Here is a 21,139-nt window from a genome sequence, read left to right as displayed (position 1 = left end):
TAACCCCTAAAACTACATCCTATGAATTAAATAAACCCTTTTTTCCAGGCAAAACACTGCTCTTCAGCCCTGGCAATGATAATTTGTTGAAGTTCTTCATTTTACAAGACATCACAGCCTAGATATAGTACTACATTTCAGTTTTTCCAATCAGCAAGTGCCTCAGCAAGCATTTGAATCCTCATCTGGCCAGATAACTAGTCCTATATAATAAAGTTCAAGTGTCTCTGCGTCCAGTCCCTGTGTCCGTGGGATTGCGCATGTGCCCCACGGACCGTCTCCTAGCGACGTAGATAGACTCGCAACGGACTACATATGTTCTAGCACCCGTTAATTTAACGGGCTTAATGTCTAGTAATAAATGAAATAGGTTTCCCCATGATTAGAACCATCTATCATAACCAAATCATCTATTCCGCCTGTTTGGTACCTATAATTTCTCCTTGGCCTCCAGTGCAAATAGATATTGGTACAGAAGGTAGTCAGGGAAAATGTGAAAGTTTAAAGGAATATTGTTTAGGTGCCAGATTTCTCATTCTAAAATTTTAAAAACGGAGTTAAGGAGACAAATTGCAGCTTTTTAGGTCACACAAAGAAAGACGCAAGTCGATGAAGTATTTCTGTGTTTTACTGCATCAGGATAAGATCAACATGATCCAACATCTGGCTGTTCAGTTTTACTGTGAAAAGGCTCCTGTGCTCACTACACTATTCTTTGATGATGTGATTTTAGAGAAACACATTGAGCATGAAAATAAAGCAAAGAGAAAAAGTGGTAAAAGCAGAACTGCTGAAGAACCCAATACACAGTAAATGGAGCCCAAATTTGGAATGAAAATGAACCATACTTAGATCACAGAATGAGTTTGCCCTTTGCCTTAAAAACAACTATTTTCAAATATATTTCATGTAAGGCAAAAAAATCACTTGGAACATACCCAGAGCATAAATATTTAGAGATATCCTTAAACTAAGAAACATTTATATATACCAAACTATAAATCACCTCCACATAACACTGAAATAGTAAATGCTTGTGCTGGTATCTTTAGCACATGGTTTACTAGCCATTGCTTAGATTTGTAACAGACCCAGACTGTGCCAGTGCTAATCCCTGGAGATGAGGGAATGTTCTCCTGCTTTACTGGATGTGTAGTTTGGAAAGGGAGATAAAACAAGCTCCTGATTTAGATATAATTCAAACCAGCCTCTGGCATAAAACCCACAGAAATAGTGTACTTTAAAGGAAAGTTATATATCTTCGAAACTCTCAGTCTAAGCAGAAGTCAATAAATGGAGCAAATTTCCATCAGATTTGTTACAAAACATATTTGATGAATAGTGAAAGGAAAGTTTACAAAAGAGTATCACCACAGAATAACCCTACAGCTTTTTAGAATTCTTCTCTCGCAAACTGTCTTATTACCATTTGATAAATATGCCCAATATCTTTAAAAGCCTGTTCCACAGGAGAATTCATTCACAGAAGGTAGAAATAATCCTTTTAACCTAACTTGCAAAAAAAACATTTATCAGAGATATCATGTACGATAATGATCCCAGCATTACCATATCTGACAAGAATTTAAATTATCAGACACAAGCTGGACATCCTAAACCAACTAAAATTGTAACTTCTTTACCCAAAACGCTGTAAAGCTAGTGTGTTCAATAAGTGTACATTTTTATGAGCAATGAAGAAATTTGTCATACGAACAAACGTGCTAAAAAGTATAAAAACTTTTGTATTCACAGACAGCATTTCTAGCATAGCAGAGGACTAGAATGAATGAATAGTAGGATACCAATCCCTTGTTTTTCTTTCATCTACAAAACATGTATGCAAGAATGATCATTTTTGTCTTTCAGGGTAGAAAACATTTCAGGGTAGAAAACATTACTTTAATCAGACCATCATTTTTTTAAACGTATTAATGCCGTTGTATCATCTTTGACTTGATTGTCCGCTTTACAGAGTAAAAATAAATCTGTAAATCTTCTTACATAATCATGTGTTAACCCTGCAAATACCCTTAACAAGAGACATTGAACATTTATTAAATCTACATCAATTCCTATGACTTTTAATTGCTGCAAAATGGTTCCCCAGAAGAGAGGGGCACCACTGATTGAGATACATATATTTTTGATACATATACGTTCTGGTCACAAGTTCAGACAAAGAATAGGTCCCTTTACAGAGATGATAAATGGAAACGTCAGGACAGGACTACCCAATTGCTTCACACTTGATGGATAGGTGAAGGGGGAATCGATCAGATGTCAGCAGCTGTAGTGATTAGGCACACCCTATTTTTTTAGAATTTCCTTTCTGACATGCTGCACAAAGTTCAGGTGCTTCACACAATCAAAATCATGTTGCCTGAGGCACAGGGAGATTAAATGACTTGTCAAGATGCAGAAGGAATTTGGAGTATGGGAACTGCTCCAGTAAGGAAGGCAGTTACATATTGAGTTTATCTAGCTGAATTGAGTCAGGGATCTGACAGTTTTTGATGAAATTAAATTCAAATGCTTCTGCAGACAAATTAAAGATGATTTTAGATCAATGAGATGAGTGTTTGTCAGTGAGGTGGTTACATTGCACAGCCTGCAAATTTAAATGCATGACCAAAAATATACACCCACCTGCTTTAGAGCAAGTCAGAATATACTATATGTATAATGATGTAAAAGGTAAAGGTTTGTATGCTTACCATCCAATAAACAGTCAAAATGAAGGCACTGCAGGTACTCCCTCTCTCTCATAAAACCATTTAAAGGTGTTGCCCATCCTTCTGCTAGCACTTGCACCCACTGCAAATCCACCTTAAATAAAGATGACTATTAGAACCTGCATAGCACAGATAACAAAGAAGCCAAGTCCTAAAAAAAGATGTAAATGCCTTATCCTTGATAAAGGCCCTAACGTGGGCCGAAACGTTGGACACGTGAGTGATGTTGGAATAAACTTTTCTTTGAAAATTTGGTGTGCTGGTCCACTTTGAACATTATATGCCTTGATTGACCAAGCACCCACCATATATATATATATATATATATATATATATATATATATATATATATATATATATATATATATATATATATATATATATATATATATATATGTATGTATGTATGTATGTATGTATGTATGTATGTATGTATGTATGTATGTATATATATATATATATATACACATATACATACATACATACATAGAGAGAGATATAGATATACCTATAGTATGCGCACATCAATCATTCTTCTTTTTAGTCATGTACAGTCTGTTTTCAATTAGTAAAACTACTCCCATAGGTAATCTGGCATTATTTAGCATCAAGAAATGTTTTATGATGTACGGCACATCTAGGTCCGAGTACACTTGCTTCACATGTAGGGCTAACTCTGTTAGTCTTCAGATGTTGACATAAGGTGCAGTAGCCTATTCATTGTAAATATCTAACAAAATGGTTGGTGGTGTAAACTGGAATATTACCTTATTGATTTCCAAAGTAGGCAAAGTCTCTGCATCACTCTTTGCCAGCTGGAGCTTATTTTCTGGCACATATAGCTCCTTGACCTCATAGGATGCATCCACTGGCACAATATCCTATTTGTGTGAAGTAATTATGGAAAAGGGTTAGTATTTTCAGCTGCTAAACAGATGCGTTCAACTTATCAAGAAAGGGAGGTGAAAAAACATTCACTATCTCAAAGTTCATATTGTTTTTATGCCTCTAGAGTTTAATATTTCTTGTAGAAAAATAATAAGAGCTGTTGGGTTTAGGTGAATGTTTTCTGTATAGAGCCAGTTGCTGGGATCACTGGAAGAACACAGATCCACAAGATGCCCGGCCAATGAACTCAAAGTAGTACTCTAGGGAAAAATCACAGGACACTGAGCTTAAAGTAGATTCTCGTTCCACTTCAGAGTGGGAGATCATGATCATCTGCATGCAAGCTGGTTGTGAGAACAGTCTTAAACAGAAGCGTGCTTCATAAATCCCCTCAGTTCTGACTCAATCGGACAAATGATGGCCAAAGCCCTTATATATCAATTAATAATTCATGTCTGTGTAAAAAGGGAAAACACCAAGCCTGTTTTATATTGCTTGTTGCCTTTAAAATGAAAAAAGTTTGTTATACACAACTGCATAGATGTACAAACCTGGTCGCCCCATACACACTCCAAGAGCTCCGATACTGCCTTAATTCTCTCTCTAGTGCATTCATCTGTTCTGTAAAACTAAACCATGTTGTCCCACTATTCACTAAACTTGCATTTTATCTTCTTCAATTAGTAAAACGATTTTAACCCCAAGCCAAGCACCAATATTGACTTGAGCAAATTATTGCACATTTTTCCCTTCTATTCTGTATCACAGAAAAGCAAAAATGCCTTTTCAATATGAACCGCAATCTGACTGTTTAAAATTTTCTGTATGTTTTGCACTACCTGAATGTCAGCCACACCAATTAAAAGAATGTGTGCAAAGAAGCTTTAGAGAAATGTTTACACAACAGGTGATATGTTTCTATTTGACACGGTTGAATCCCTTAATGCAAACTTCCCTGGATTTACAAAGTGGTGTTATTTGTTTATTACAAATATTCATTTTAAGTGGCCCAGCAAGCTACAACCAAGTAAAAAAAAAAATAAAACAAAAAACTTTAATCCCTCTCCATCCAAGGAATTCTCACAATCACTGGCATATTTAAATGTAGTAAGAACAATACAGCAAGACTAATTTTTCTTTAAGATGCCAAAATGTCATTTTAATGAACCCTAGATATTATGAATTAGAGTCAGGAATTTGCTGCCATAAAGATAGAATGCAAGTATGTGTGCAGACACACAGGTTCAATGACATAACCCCCAAACCTAGCCAAAAACTCTGTAATTAGAAAAACAATTCTGCCATATATCAAGTCTTTTATTACTGAATGAACTCCCTTGAGCAGGTTTACAGAGACATGATAAAGAGCAGGCTTCATCCTTAGAGGATGAGTGAAAAATATAAATAAATTAGCACATCAATCTGTCACTTACATGTTGGTAGGAATTTAAAAGATTACTCAAAAAGAGCAAAGGCCAAATTAAATTAAACATGGGGAAACTGTCAAATGCTTTCATGTTTATACAGTGGATAGACATGGACAGTCCTAATTTTGCATAATGGCACTTCCATTGACTAAATCTGAGGATGTTTTCTGATGTCTTTGATGAGAATAGGTTTTAAACTGCACCAAACTAAATGATAAATGCCCTCATTAAAACATACATCTTATCTATAGAAAATAACAAAACATTTAAGAGGATTGTTAATTCCATAAATGTGTCTCTGCAGTGAAATGTGGGTGACCTCCCTCTGAACAAATGGGCCTGACATATATCTTACTTGGCCACTTTCAGGGGTATATTTATCAAGAGTGACATTAAAAATCACCACAGTCCCGCTTAGAGTGAAATTCCTCCACTCTCCATTCATTTATATTGGATTTTTAAGAGAGTATTTATCAATGGGTGAAAGTGAAAATTAACCCTTTGATAGACTGTGGTGATCTCTAACTTCCCTCTTTCATAATTATACCCCTAAGGGTTGATATCAAGACTTTGAAATGTCTGAATGCTAACAATAGCTAAACATTTTCAGGGCCCACTGAAAAAAGGGTTATTTGCATGTAACCTAATACAAATCCTAGCACCAGGGGAACTGAGATGTACACATCCATTGTGTTAAAGGTTGCCAAAAGACCAGATCTTTGACATTTTTGGCCTGCTCACTTATCAGAGTCATGTTGGACCATTTAAGCGGTAGAACCAGCCCTATGGTGAACAAATACCGATAGGACCAATCCATGGGCATCAGTTAGGCAGGTGTTAACACCGGCCCATAAATTACTGACCTGTTTTAGTATGACTAAATCAGCAGCTAATATTACATTTATATTAATTAGCAATGGTCAGCTTTATAAGAAAATAGAATATAAAAGGGTCTAGAGTTCCACAGCCCTCTAGCCCTAATAAATAGCATGGCACCTACTGTCCTTTACAACCATTGACCTACTTACCACCCAATTGCATGGTGATGCCCTGTGAATTTTCAGAATCTGGGAAAACCACCCTGATAAAAAAAATCTCCTCTTCAAAATATTAATATGCTTTAATAGTTACCTATTGGCCATGTTGATGGTTTCAGCTTTTGTATATAATTTTAACTCTAAGTTCCTAAAGGTGACTGTTAAGCCAGCATGACTGTGCCTTCCCAGGCTGTCAGACTTCTAATGCAGATTAACAGAAATCTGCTGCACAAATATGGCAGCCCACACATAGAGGAACATGGGGGACTAGATAGGTAATGTAAAAGCAACAGGCAAATCATTTCTATAGCAAAATCATAAATAGCATGCAAAGAAAATGTTATGATAAATGTTAAAAATAAAAAGGTAAAGACAAGTAATCAAACAATCAAATGTGTTTTAGATAGAAACCACAATATAAAGTTGAAATTGTGCCTTATATTTTGTTAGTGTTGACGTTTCAAAGTCTCTTAATTGTTTGATATTTGTCCACATATCTGTACAGCCAAATGATCAATCAATTTGAACACAAAATAAAGCCATGGGTTTTTGTATTTTTATAATGCACAATAACCTGTTCATTATTTCTTGGAGATAAGGGGGAATGCCACATTTTTTGCAATTAGGCTTCTGGTTGCTAAACAGACTTTATTGCAAAAAGCTGGAGTGGACAAAGTAATATTGAACTTTGTTTTAACCAGGTAAATAAGAAAACTAGCAATTACTTGAAATGTAATACTTTGAAAACTAAATTATGTAAAAAGCAATGAAAGAAAAAAAACAGAAAGGAAGTAGAGAAAAAAGGTGCTGTTGCCATTAATTTTCAATGTACTTTTTCAAACTTTCACCTTTCTGCGGGCAGTCAGTATTTTTTCTGACACTGAAACTGGTCTGATTTAAAAATGCTATTTATACACTATTTTGAAGTTAAAATCACCACGGGATAATATTGCTTTTTTATAAATGTTTTTTTCACTAGTAGACACATTCATCTCTTGAAATACTTTAAGGAAAAAAAATTGTAAAACAATACTAAAGTAAACTGTATAAAGTATGTGCAACAGTTTAAGCAGATTTATGGTGCCATCTACTGGCCTTTATGTTATTTACATCTGGTAAATGTTATAATTTGCCTTTTATCTGGATGAACTAGTGTGCCATCAGTTATTATATGAGAACAAATTGCAAAAATTGCCAGAGATAGACTATTTCTGATGTTGTGCATTATACTTTATAATGCTTACTGAGATGATAGTTACATCCATGTAGCTAAAATCTTTCTTTAATAAAGGCATATATATATTTTAAAAAAAAATGTATACAAATAAATAAAAACAAAACTCTTTAATGACAAAGCTAGACACACATAGGTGGATTATTTCATAGAAATTGGTCACTGCCAGCAAAACATTGTGATTATCAGAACCCCACCCAAACGATGACCCCATACAGCAAATGAACAGGGTCTTGGCTGGTCAATTAAAGCATATTCCCATAGTAATCCAACCTATGTGACAGCCACTCTGCAAGATCAGTGCATAGTGAAACAAAGATGCTGTGCCATGGTAAGCAGGATATAAAAATCTCCTGTTTTATTCAGTAAGGCCTTCAATTGTAAAAGTTAATTCACACTCAGTGGAAATAAGTCAAATAAACTGGACTTGCAAACACAGCAAGTCCAGTTGATTTGACTTAGTTCGACAGATATACCATGACCTGGATGAATGAGAATTCATACTCACCCTTTCTTGTAAAAGTTCAACAACTTGCTGGATGCAATCATTCACATCACATGAATCTGTTTTCAGCACCAACTCTGGGGCTTCAGGCTTTTCATACTCAGCATCAATCCCAGTGAAACCTGTATGTGATTGGCAAAAATGAATGAAATCGGTTACAAACTTGGGGGTACAATAACTAAGCTATCCGGGGGAAGGTCCTGAAAATATAAAATATTGAAAGAAGGGTTTGACCACAATCATTTTGCAAACTGTGCTGAAAATGTGAATTAGTGGGTTTTTCCAATATTTATTGCCTTCCTAAACAGTTGATACAGTGTTTTGAATGGCAGGTAGTAGAAGTAGGTACGTGAACAGACAAAGGTTAAATTTAATCAATTTTTCATGACCATCATACACCCAAACTGCACCTTATTTGCCCTATCTGCATTTCTCACAAGTGTGAAACTGAGGGGGGGACATCTCCATGTATGGATGATAAATAGAATTATTTGTTAGTTAACAGGCCCTGTTGGCTAAATATAGCATCCCCAAGCAAAGGTGCAGGTAATAGAGCCTGCACTTCAGTTGGGGGTAACAGCAGTTTTTTTTTTTTTTGCTTGAAATGTCCCCCGCCACTGCTAGGTCACCTGCACAGCAGAGAGCTCTCGGCCCCCCCAGAGTGCGGGCTCTATTTGCCCACACCTTTGGCTGGGAATAATATATTTAGGTAAAAAGTGACCTTTAAGGCTGATGGCATCATTACTCCCTATAGAAGAACCAAAGTTCGCTGAATTAATCCTAAAATAACTACACACACCCAACTTCAGAAGCTGGTTGAATTTTATCAAAGAGAAAAAAACAAACTGCACCCCATACAGCTTTACAAAATGGAAAGTTAAATCAAATTTACCACATTAATTATCTTTAGTACCAACATTAATTTACCTTTACCAAAAACTAGCAGAAACGAATAAATTAATGCCCTGCTGTGGTTTATACATCATCACGCTTTTGAGCAGTGCCAAGAAAAAAAAAATTAAAAAGCATTCGCAAAACCTGTTCAGTGTGGTTGCCTATGAATTTTGTCACCTGATACTGGAAAAATATGGATATTGTGGTTCAATAGATGGGAGAGTTGGCCCACAATAAAGCACAAAATTGCAGCTCGTATGTTTCTTCAATCCAAGTATTTGAATCATTACAGGGATAGCATTTACAGCAGGCCATCCTGTGATTTGCAGAAAAATAATTTATAAATATTTCCAGATGAACTTATTCCTACCTTTGATTTCTCCGGCACGTGCCTTTTTATATAGGCCCTTCACATCTCGCTGCTCACAAATGTACAGCGGGGCATCTACAAACACTTCATAAAACGGAAGGCTTGCAACCTCATGGATTTGCCTGGCGTTGTTACGATCCTAAAAGCCAAAAATGTATCAAATACACAATAGTATGTTTAACTAATGCAAGATCAGCACTGAATCAGAAATGCTAGCTGTCTGTGTGTTATGTAAGTTTGAAATGCCTAATTTGATTTGGTTTTGAAAGCTACAAAACTGTATTTAGTAAATAATATTGTTGTGTCATTAATAGCCTTACACTGAGGAAGAAATAAAAAGTTAATCCTGATGGTACAGAAACTCTAATCTACACAATCAGGTAGAATGTGAACTTGTTAAAGATCCCTAAGTCATTGATGCTATGAATTTGGATATCATAATCATGTATTAGAGGCCCATTTATCATAGGTCGAATTTCAAATTCATGTGAATTTTTTTTCATTCGAATATACTCACAATTCAACTGGGACATTATTTAAAAAAAATGTAAAATGTCTAATATTCGATTGAAAGGTTCTGACCTGAAAATTCAAATCATATTCAATTAGTACGAATCAAGTTTTTCTCCCAATATAAAACTCAAATGTCAGGAAGGTCATTAACAAATGGCTCAATGAACCTCTGCCATGGACTTGTACATGAACTCGGCAGGTTTTCGGTGGCGATGCTGCCATGGTCGATGTGTGAAACATCTCACATTCAAATTTACATCCGATTAGGGGGATTAAATTTGAATGAGTGAATTTTGAAACTCGATAAATTCAAATTTACTATTCGACCCTTTATAAATCTGCCCCTTAGAGTACGGTTGTAACGATGCCTTACTTTACACTGCTTATCTATATACCTAAGCTTTCCAAAAAGACAGTTGTAGAAGATGTCTAAGCTTCTAAGCTTTTGTTTACAGTTAGATACACTTCTTTAATGTCAGTTATCCCTATATTACTTCTTATACTCTAAATAAAGAAGCTCCTAAAAAAAAAACAAACAAAAAAAAGCAACAACTAGGAAAATATGCATTTAAGGAGATTTTTGGTAAACTGATTATGATTAAAAATGTAATTAGCATTGGCTTTCTTCCTTACCTTAGCATAAGGTGATATGAAACTGGCAATGCACACAAGGCCAGCATCTGCAAACAGCTTGGCAACTTCAGCAATACGACGGATGTTCTCCTCACGGTCCTCCTGGGAGAAACCAAGATTTTTACTAAGTCCATGGCGGATGTTATCACCATCCAATGTGTAACAGGGGATGCCATGGCATACTAGGTACTCCTCTAGAGCCATGCTTACTGTAGTCTTCCCAGCACCAGAAAGACCTGTGCAAAAAAACAGTGTTTATATGCCATGCTTAACAGTTATTTATCACATTCCACCACTCTCAAACACTGTACTTAAGTCCAGAAAAGGATCTCTAGTAATTTCTGCCCAGAGGAAAACTAGATTACAGATTTCTTGGAGAAAAGCTGGTGTCTCCTTATCCACAATATCACTTTCTTAACACACTGGAAAGGCTTTTCTTTAATTTTACTTTAAATTGACCATAAATATGTTAGTGTTAAATGTTTTGTTACTTTTTAAACTTTTGTATTTACCTTTCAAAATCATTGACATTACATATTTATGAGCAGTTCGATTTTTTTGGAATTACAAATGCAGAGAGAAAAGAGAATGATGCAAATGTACAGTCTCTGCACTCCTGACTGACTGCTCAAACAATGTTGCAAGCCAGAGGATAAACAGAGCTGGAGGCAATCTGCTACTCTGCTTTAAGTGTGAGACCCAGAACAGAAAGTAAAAAATAAATGCAGGTATGGGACCTGTAATCCAGAATGCTTGGGACCTGGGGTTTTCTAGATAATGGATCTTTCTTTAATTTGGATCTTCATACATTATTCTACTAGAAAATCATGTAAACATTAAATAAACCCAATGGGCTGGTTCTGCTTCTAATAAGGATTAATTATATCTTAGTTTGGATCAAGTACAAGGTACTGCTTTATTATTAAATGTGGATTATTTGGATAAAATGGGAGTCTATGGAAGAGAGCTTTCAGAATAACGGGTTTCTGGATAACTGATCCCATACCTGTACTGCTTTCAATTGCAACAAAAAAAACCACTGAAAATGTCAAAATGTAAATTGGAAAGTTGTTCACGATATTTTTTTCATTATTAACAGCTGTTAACGGCTACAGTAGGTTAAAAGACTTGTCCTGTAAAAGAATCCTTTTAAAGACCACTAAAAATATTTATTATAGGATTAGTTTGCCATCAGCATAGATTTAGACATGGGGATATAGCATTTACATATTTTTGGAGTAACACAGTAGAATAGCCGTAATGGAAACATTATAAGTAGCAGCAAATAGGCAACTGTATTTAAACTGAAAAGATGACCATGCTCATAGACTAACTAGACAGATCTTCCTTAGTTTTCAGTCTTGGGTAGTCTGTATGGCTGTTTAACTTGGTGCTAACCAGAGTAAACTGCACAAAAGTTTTGTAAAGCAAAGTGAGAATTAACAGGTACAGTGGAAAGAAGAAGTTACAAGTCAAGTAGTAATGAAAAAGCTAATGAAGCATTCCTTTATGGCAGTGATCCCCAACCAGTGGCTAATGAGCAACATGTTCCTCGCCAATCCCTTGGATGTTGCTCTCAGTGGCCTCAAACAGGTGCTTATTTTTGAATTGCAGTCTTGAGGCAAGTTTTAATTCCATACAAAACTAGGAGTACTGCCAAGTAGAGTCTCCTCTGATTGTTACCTTAGGGGCCACCAAATAGCCAATCACAGAACTTATTTGGCACCCAGTTGAACCTTCTTTATGTTTGTGTTGCTCCCCAACTCTTTTTACATTTGAACGTGGCTCACGTCTAAAAAGCATTATAGTGTAGAGTGCCTTAATTTCCACTGTACCTGTCAGCCATACTGTGCATCCACGAAAGCCACTTCTTGCTCCCACCACTTGCCCTCTCTTGTTCCTGCTGACATGGTGCGCTTGATATGTGACATTAGTCGCCCGCTGCATCCCCTGCATTAAAGGAGAAGAAAAAAAAAAAAAGAATAGTTGAGAGCAAAACACTAATCAAAAGATATTAGGAATACATGTGACATGGTATTTTCTCTGCCAATCCTTTCTGCCTCTGCCTTGTGTGCATTGTGACAGGAATGAATGTCAGTTGCCTTTCATTGTGCACATGGGGTGGGCTGCAGAGAAAAATGCCATGTGCAGGTCTTATGACCAAAATCAATTTCAATATCTGCTCTTAAAGGAACAGTTCAGTGTGAAAATAAAAAACTGTGTAAATAGATAGGCTGTGCAAAATAAAAAAAATTCTAATATAGTTAGCCAAAAATGTAATATATAAAGGCTGGAGTGAACAGATGTCTAATAAAACAGCCAGAATCCAACTTCCTCTATAACTCTGAGTTAGTCAGGGACTTGAAGGGGGGGCCACATGGTACATTTCTGTTCAGTGAGTTTGCAATTGATCCTCGGCATTCAGCTCAGATTCAAAAGCAACAGATATGACCCATGTGGCCCCCCCTCAAGTCTCTGATTGTTTACTGCCTGGTAGCAAGGGTAACCAGTCAGTGTAAACCAAGAGAGCTGAAAAGCAGGAAGTAGTGTTCTGACTGACATGTTATACATCAAATCACTCCAGCCTTTATACATTACATTTTTGCCTAACTAACTATATAAGAAACATTTTTTATTTTGCACAGCCTATTTACCCTGTTTTTATTTTTACACTGAAGAATTCCTTTAATGTATAGCCTACCTTTAAGAAAGAGGTACTAAAAATGAAATAGAACTACAAAAATTGTACCCATTATGTATGGACAGCATGTCCTCACTAAGTAAAATGTAGGTATTGAGCAAAGGGCCAGTGACCAGGTACCCCTGAAAATGGTTTCAAACTTTGCTTTGAGAAGAGGTGTTGCCAACAAAGGGAAAAGAAAAAAAACTATATAAAACATTGATGTACCTCAGTGTAAATGACCACTTTTGTGCTGATGAGCGCTTAGGCTATGGCACACAGGCTGTTTAGCGGCTGTTATCAGCCTGCATATTTTTACAGGCTGAAAAAAGCAGATCTGTTCAGTACCCCTGCTCCACTGATTTGAATCCAATCAGCCTGTGTATGGTCACAAATAGCAGAGCTGAAGGGTTGACCTCACACAGGCTAAATCGGATTCAAATCAATGGTGCGGGGCACTGAACAGCTTGGCTTCTCTCAGCCTGTATAAATACGCAGGCTGACAACAGCCTGTGTGTCCATTGTCTTAAAGGGTACCTGTTGGGTAAAAATTTTATCCCCAACCAAAGTTGTGGGCTAACCGCATTCCAGTTGGGGATAACAGTAGTTTTTTTTTTGTTTTTTTTTAAAGAAAAAAAACACCCGCCAGTGCTCCCAGTGCAAGCAGCCATGTCCGGTCAGCGTATCGCTGGCGAGGGGCTTTTTTTTTTTTAAAAAAAAAAGACTGTTATCCCCAACCGGAATGCAGGCTATATTAGCCCCCACCTTTGGTTGCGGATAACATTTTTACCCAACAGGTGCCCTTTAAGAAATGAAAAACTTGCTCTTTAAATTTGTGACTAGAATAAATGGTGCAGTCATACACACTGTCTGAAAATGCTGATACACAGGGCTTAAAGGAACAGTAACACCAAAAATGAAAGTCATTTAAAATAATGAAACTATAATATACTGTTGTGCTGCACAGGTAAAACTGGCATGTTTGCTTCAAAAACTCTACAATAGTTTATATAAACAAGATGCTGTGTATCCATGGGGGCAGCCATTCACAGCTGAAAAGGGAGAAAGGGCACAGGAGACGTAGCATACAGTGAGATCCTTCAGAACTTATCTGTTATCTACTGTGTATCCTGTGCTTGAATGGCTGTCCCCATGGAACCACAGCAGCTTGTTTACATAAACTATTGTTGTATTTATAAAGCAAAAAGAAAAACCAAAAAACTGTTTTACCAGTGCAGAGCAACAGTACATTGCATTGTCATTGCTTTAAAACCCTTTAATTTTTTGGTATTACTGTTCCTTTAAGGCTATGACAACAGATTCCATTCAGGTCTTAAGAAAAGAGACTATGTAAAAGTGACTGTGGGCAACAAATCTCCAGAAAATGGCTCTCCATTTGGAATAATTGAAATCGCTGGCTCTATGACTTTGGGCGATTTAGCTATATGTTGGTCAAAGCACCAGAGATTTCAATTATTTCAAATGGAGATTTGTCACATATAGTCATAGGCAACAAATCTCCCTGTCTGCCACTGTCCCAAGATGTAAAGAGACACACAGCTTCAGTTCTATCATTTTTTAACTTCACTGAATTTACTTAAGTGATAAGCCAATCACATAAGCCTTATTCAATAACTGTTGAATTATGGTGGCCTAAAATTCAGCTCTGGGCTCCAGAAACTTTGATATATGCTGATCTAGTGATAATTACAATACATTTTTACAATAGTCAGTAATATGTTAATGCATAATCTACAACACAACTATTTGTATAAACTACCGAGAATTATATTGGTATAAGCAGCATGAGATTTTTTTAAATATATTATTTAAATACCACTGCTTGATAAAGTCATACAATTAGATGCAGTTTGGGGAATGAAAACCACATTATTGCACATAATGTTGCAACATACACTAAAAAAGCTGCATAAAACTTACATTTATTATGACATAATGCTAGGCTATACAGCTCAATATTGGCTTTCAGGTCCTACTCAATGATTGGGCCCTTTTCAGCTGTACCCCCTGCATCCATGAAGGCTACCCTGTGCACAATGATCCTCTATAGCTTTCACAGCAGATCAGGGGCTAGTACATCACAGAGATGGGCAGGTAAGAAGCAGGCAGGTCACCAAAATCACACTGTGGATGTGCACTTCATAGACTTCCTGTAAAGGGCGATTCCTGTGTTAAAGAACATTAAAGGCTCAGCTTTCCTAGAAATAACTTATTTTCCCCCAGAAATCCTGGCTTTTAGCTGCTTCAATTTCGAGGCCTCACACACACACTACAAAAGGCAGAAAAGTTTCCTCCATTTGAGAAGTGAGATGTGAGGTTAGTTAATTTGTACCAGATAAGTAATAGTACCAGTTAATACAGGAAATAATGTTGCCCTTCTTGTGACATGTAAGTTTATTAAAAAATTCCTAGAAATCTAATGAGTGTAAAAAGGAAATATCCTGCTTACCAAGATGTTATACAAATAATAGAACTTTGCCATGGCTTCCAAAGACTACATACTATATGGTCAATAAATCTATTTGGGGACATATTTATATATTTTATTATAGGGAATACATATCTACTTAGAAAAATTAATTCTGGTAACTGTAGAACCCAATAATCCCCAGACAACTACAGGAAAGGGATCAAATATCCGGAAACCCATTATCTAGAAAGCTGCAAATCACGAAAAGGCTCCCACACATTTTATCAAAATAATCCAAATTTTTCCAAACTTATTTCCACTTTTATTAAAGGGGACCCGTCAGCCAAAAAAAATTATTCAAAATCCTATTTTATCCGATTAGTCAAGGAAAATGAACTTTACACTATATAAATTATTTGAATCTTGTTTCCTTCAGTCTGGGAATTCATAATTGTAGCAAGCAGGCGGCAGCCATTTTGTGGACACTGTTATTAAGACAAGCCTTGCATCATCTCAGAATTTTGTTTGTGCACCAGAATGGGGGGCCCCGATATCCATCCCCATGCCCTGGCTACACAATTAAATGGTTAAGAGAACTGGGGGAATGTGGGGAGAGTAGTGACATCTAGGAAGTGCTGAATGGAAAGTGAAAGTAATTGTCTGCCCCGCTTCTATGCCATGGGCATAAAGGATGGGCAGACAATATTTGATTGACAGCTGAGATTATTAAATGAGCTTACAACAGCTATGAATGCTTAAATAAAATATAGAAATTGGATTTCATGTTTAATTTGAAAAGGACTTTTATTATACAGATTTTTGTGTCTGGGTGACAGGTCCACTTTAACATATTGTAATAATATTGCAATTTGCAATGTATGCTAGTATGTTACCCCTTATTACCCCTTCCAAAACCCTTCCTACTAATGATGTCAGACTAACAGGCCCACAGTTTTCAGACTGAGAATTGGACATATTTTTTGCCCTGTGGAAGAGCTAAACTTGTTTAGCACCCTGGGAGAAAATACCATCAGGCCCCGGCCCTTTGTTTACCTTCATGTTCTAGTCTGTTTTGCAAATCCTCCTGTACATGGAGTCCTCGAGTTACATACAACTCATACTTACAAACAGAGGCTATTACAGTAATGTACTGTGGTTTGCTTGGCCTTTATTAGCATTTATCTTTAATAAACCACCTGCCCCAATCCCCTCTGGCCTATGTTGTCTACTGGAGAGCACAGAAAGGTAAAAATACATATGCACAGAACGGTAAAAATAAATACTATGTTAAGACAAACATCTGTCTTGTTGCATTTAATAAGTAAATGTATATGGTTGAACTTACATACAAATTCAACTTAAGAACAAACCTACAGAACCCATCCTGTCCGTAACCTGGGGACTGCTTGTATTGAGATGGCCATATTCTCTTGTATTTCCCACAGTATAAGTGTTGTCTCAATGTGGGCTTTTTTGACCTATTCAACTTGAATGGCTGCCCCATAGCTACAAAGTTGTGTATTAATAGAAAAAAATCATAGTGTTTCTGAGGCAGACTGGCCTTTTCTACAAGTGCATACCTTATATTTAAAGGAGACAATAGGATAAATGAAAAAAACCTAATGTTGTAGGCAATTATAATATATTATGTTGCTTTTACATGGTGCTAAAAATTAATATTTTTAAAAATAGCCTCTTTATTGGAGCTCCCTATGTTCTCTGGTCCCTGTCTGTTTCAAATGAGGGGTGGGCGTGTCCTAACAGTCCCTGCCAGAAGCACAGTAGGAGGGGGAACAGCCAATCACAGCCCTGCAGTCACACACACGCACAGATAGGCTTCAGTTCCCTATCAGGCCCTGCTAACTGCTGATTGGTTCTGCAGAGCCTGGGAATTCAGGGAGCAGGAAGTGGAAGAGAAGGGAGGGACTAGTAGGGTTTTTGCAGAAATATTCAATAAATAAGCCTGGAACACTACTTTTGTGAGCACAATTCTTCTATATCTAAATGAGTATAACGCATTTGTACATTCTTATTTTTTACACAATAGGTCTCCTTTAAACAATTTCATCTTATGAGGTTAGTGGTTCTTTATTGGAGGAAATCATTTTAGTGTGAAAATACATTTAAAAAGATAGAAAAAGTGTTGAACATTGTACTCAGAGGACTAAGGGTTAATTTGCTTGTGAAGTAAAGGCTGCCTGTGTCCCAGGTGAGCGGAGAAGCGAATGAATGGGCGCATTGATTCGAGTGCAAGCTGCCCAGCCTGCTCGGCTCTTGGCACAATTCCAGCACACAGTGCCACATCCACAGTTTGTTCAATGCCACTTTCCGGTCCCGTTACAAAAAAAGCTGCTATTCCACTTCATGTTTAAAAAGAGTGAAAACCGCGTCAGACCACGCCCACTTTACTGACGCTCAGCAAGAAGATTTTAAGCAATGCAACCATGGCACCGGCGGATGTATACTTGGCGGAGTAGAGGTTACAGAGCCCTGGCAGCTTGAAATACAGAAGGACGGGGCGGAGCGTCTGCTCGGAGTCCCCTAGTTCTTCTTATCATGTCACTTACCCAGTTCCGTAGCTTTCCGCTCAGCTTGACCTTCTTGTTCCTGCTCTCGTTTATCTCCATGCTGGGCCGAGTGTAGGGTCTGTCTGTGAGTATGTGGTCAACCGGTGGGAGAGAAGCCGGGGAATGCACACTTTATACGGGCTAATGTGTAGGAAAGCTTCCCAATTGAGACGCACGAAGCTGTGTGGGAGTGCCCTGCTGATTCCGCCCACAGCTAAACGATTCAGCCGTGCTCACCAATCCAGCCGGCAGTCTGTAGAGTAAGTGCGGCTGCGCGGAAGTGAGGCTGACATGAGCTCGCACACAGCCGGCGCTGCAGGAAGTGATTTGGAAACGTTTAGCGCAATATCAGCTGAAGACTGGGAAGTGAATTTTGACTGCTGACGCCGGGGTTAAGCTGAAGTTCTACAGTAGCGACAGCTGCCTGTGAAATGTGCTCTCCTTTGTATAAAGCCCAGGGCCGCCATTACAAATCACAGCTCAAACAAAATTTTCGGTGCCCCTGGGCCCCGCCCACACTGGTGCCCAAGCCCCACCCCAGATCCTGCCCACTTTACATCACAGTTAAAAGGACCAGTAACATCAAAATTTTTTTAAAAAAAAATTCATTAGAATACAACGAAAAAAAACACCAAGACAAATTAAAATTTCAAATAGCAAAGCCTTTATTAAGAAATAACTTACTGAAACTCCGCTTCCTGTCCTCTTCAGAAACGGCGATATGGCGACCATCCATAGTGGATTTGTCCTCCCTGGCTAGCTCCCATAGTCTACTGACAGCAGGAAGATGGTGCTGGAAAGTGGCCCGGCTGGATGAAAAGCTGAAGTGCCCTCACAACATGGTCTCTCCCTCCCGGCCCCTGGGTGCCTCACATGCAGGCGGCAATTTGAAATTTTAGTCTTGGTGTTTTTTTTCGTTGTATTCTAACGAATTTTTAAAAAAAATTTTTTTGATGTTACTGGTCCTTTTAAAAGACCACACAGAGATCAGCGCTAAAAAGTAACCCCCCCCACATAGAAGTTATAAAAAGCTATTGATGGTCAGGGCCCCCTTATAAGTTAAAAATAGCATTGGTGCCAGGGCCCCCCTTACAATTAAAAAAAAAAATTGGACTGTAACCAATGCTGAGCTGGGCCAAACGGCATGTTCGCTCTTTAATACCATTCTAGACAGGGACATGACTACCCCTATTGAGCTTGACCGAGTGCACCGATCCCTGGGCACCCCTAGATTGGGAGCAGAAAAACCTAGAGACGTAATCTGCTGTATTCACAAATTCACACTGAAGGAGGACATTATGCGCAAAACGCGCAATACTGAAAGCTTTAAATTTCAAGATTATGACGTCTCCATATTTCAGGATTTAGCGTGGCTAACCATCCAACAGAGGAGGGCACTCCGACCCCTTACTACAGCCCTACGCAACAAGGGTATTGTATACAGATGGGGTTTTCCCTTTGCCTTGATTGTAAAGAAGAACGAGAGGGTGTTTAGCCTTAAAGAACCTGATGATTTGGAGGCTTTCTGCAAACGCATTGGCCTGCCATTGCTGGATCTTAAGGAATGGAGAGACCTGGCTTATTGCGGGGATTCTTTGGATTTGCTGGATTTAGCTCACTGGCAGAAATCTGCTAAACGGCAGAGGCATACCCCTGCGAGAACTCCGGACAGAACTGACTGAACACTGCCCATGCACTTGGGCTTGGATTGATCCTCCATCTACAATTGGGTCACTTTTCAGTCCGACGATACTCCAATTCTGAGTTGGAGCCTCACTTGTCGCAAATCAGTTACCAGTTGAGAAGATTCGGAGGATACTTGTCCTCCTTGGAGCCACTGTTGCTGATTTCCTGCTTTCCTTCCCCCCCCCTTTTTTTTCCCCCCCCTCTTAGAGAGGCTGATGCAACGACCCCTCTGATGCTAGGCACTTCTACCGCTAATCTCAATGTGGAACTGCTTTTCGAAGAAGGAGCATCGCCTACATTTACCTCGGCTACTATAGACCCTTTGCTCCTACCTTCATATGGCCGCATCATTCTAAGCCTTGGGTTCCGTGCATATTTTCCTCACTATTTGGACTTACATATGTGAGACTATGTTATTTTTGCTTGAACTGTCTTGGTTTTCCACTCTGTTTTTGTATATGTTAATAGTTGGCAGCCTGTCTATGTTCATGCTGTGTTTTTTTTTTTCTCTCCCACCCCTTCTTTGACAAGAGGGCGTACCTGGTCGCCTCACAATTCTGACTTACGCTTGGAATCGGCCTCCTTGCTTACCGACACTAATTGAATTTTTTTTTTTTTGCTGCTTTATTGCTTTTTGTTTATTCAATTTGTTTGGACATGCTGATTATTGAACTGTTTATTCATGTTTTCTGTCTGCTGAATGTAGTTTAGCTCCTGTCTCTGCTCCTCCCCTCTTTTTCTTTTCCTTTACCCCCCATTTTCTTTTTTTTTTTTCTTTTCTCTTGAAAGCTCATAAATCATTGCTTAGAGGTTCCACAGGGACACCTCTGGGTAACTTTTCCGATATCACTACCGGTTTTGAGTTCTTATGATGTTTAGTTATGCTACTAGGCCCCACTTTGTGTTGGGCCCTGTAATATCTGAGTTACATGATGCTTGGGTCGGAGACAGGACTTCCTGTACCTCTGGAAACCACACTCATGCCCCCTCGAGGGTATACCATAGGGTTTATCTCAGACGTGACACTGGGGCACACCACGTCTGCAGTATGGTTGATGTTTTCTCTTTTTGGATGTTACAAGAAATCCCTTTCTTCCTTCTCTCTTTCTTTCCCCTCTGCCCAGGATTGTTTGACTTTGTATAATTTTCTCTCTTACTCCCTTGCAGACTTCAGAGTAGCCGAAGCCCGGGGGACGCGGCGTTCCATACGATACTTTACTGATGAAGGATGAAATCCGCATTGGATCCCTCAATGCTAAGGGATTAAACTCACCTTTCAAACGCCTTCAGGTACAAGTCATGTTGGTACAAGAAACTCATTTTAAAAAATCCAAGGTCCCAGCTCTTAAATTTCGAGGCTTCTCGGCTGTTTTCACCAGCTCCCCATATACTTCCAAGTCTAGGGGCACTATGATATTACTTGCTGATTCCCTAAACTTTTCCCTTACAGACACGAGAGCTGACCCTCTGGGTAGATTTAATATGGTAAAAGGGATGATTAATAATGCTACTTACACCTTCGCTTCAGCCTACCTTCCA

General features: G+C 38.2%; 1 protein-coding gene across 2 annotated transcripts in view; it reads right to left on the bottom strand.

Moving 5' to 3' along the window:
* Nucleotides 1–18,416, bottom strand: part of papss1.S (3'-phosphoadenosine 5'-phosphosulfate synthase 1) — a 48,562-nt gene extending 30,146 nt beyond the window's left edge. Inside the window, exons 1-7 of one of the 2 annotated variants that reach the window (XM_041575601.1) lie at nucleotides 17,915–18,416; nucleotides 12,072–12,186; nucleotides 10,237–10,472; nucleotides 9,091–9,229; nucleotides 7,830–7,948; nucleotides 3,503–3,616; nucleotides 2,718–2,829 (exon numbers count right to left, since the gene is read on the bottom strand). In XM_041575601.1, the coding sequence (XP_041431535.1) occupies nucleotides 2,718–2,829; nucleotides 3,503–3,616; nucleotides 7,830–7,948; nucleotides 9,091–9,229; nucleotides 10,237–10,472; nucleotides 12,072–12,186; nucleotides 17,915–17,974 (895 nt within the window). In that variant the 5' untranslated portion in view covers nucleotides 17,975–18,416. The remainder of the gene's footprint in view (nucleotides 1–2,717; nucleotides 2,830–3,502; nucleotides 3,617–7,829; nucleotides 7,949–9,090; nucleotides 9,230–10,236; nucleotides 10,473–12,071; nucleotides 12,187–17,914) is intronic. The other variant, NM_001093345.1, reaches the window with a different exon arrangement.
* Nucleotides 18,417–21,139: the final 2,723 nt, after the last annotated feature.

Source organism: Xenopus laevis, chromosome 1S (assembly GCF_017654675.1).
Source record: "Xenopus laevis strain J_2021 chromosome 1S, Xenopus_laevis_v10.1, whole genome shotgun sequence".
In the NCBI taxonomy this organism is placed as follows: Eukaryota; Metazoa; Chordata; class Amphibia; order Anura; family Pipidae; genus Xenopus; species Xenopus laevis.
The sequence above is the reverse complement of the archived record's forward strand: the minus strand, read 5'-3'. Positions and strand labels throughout refer to the sequence as shown.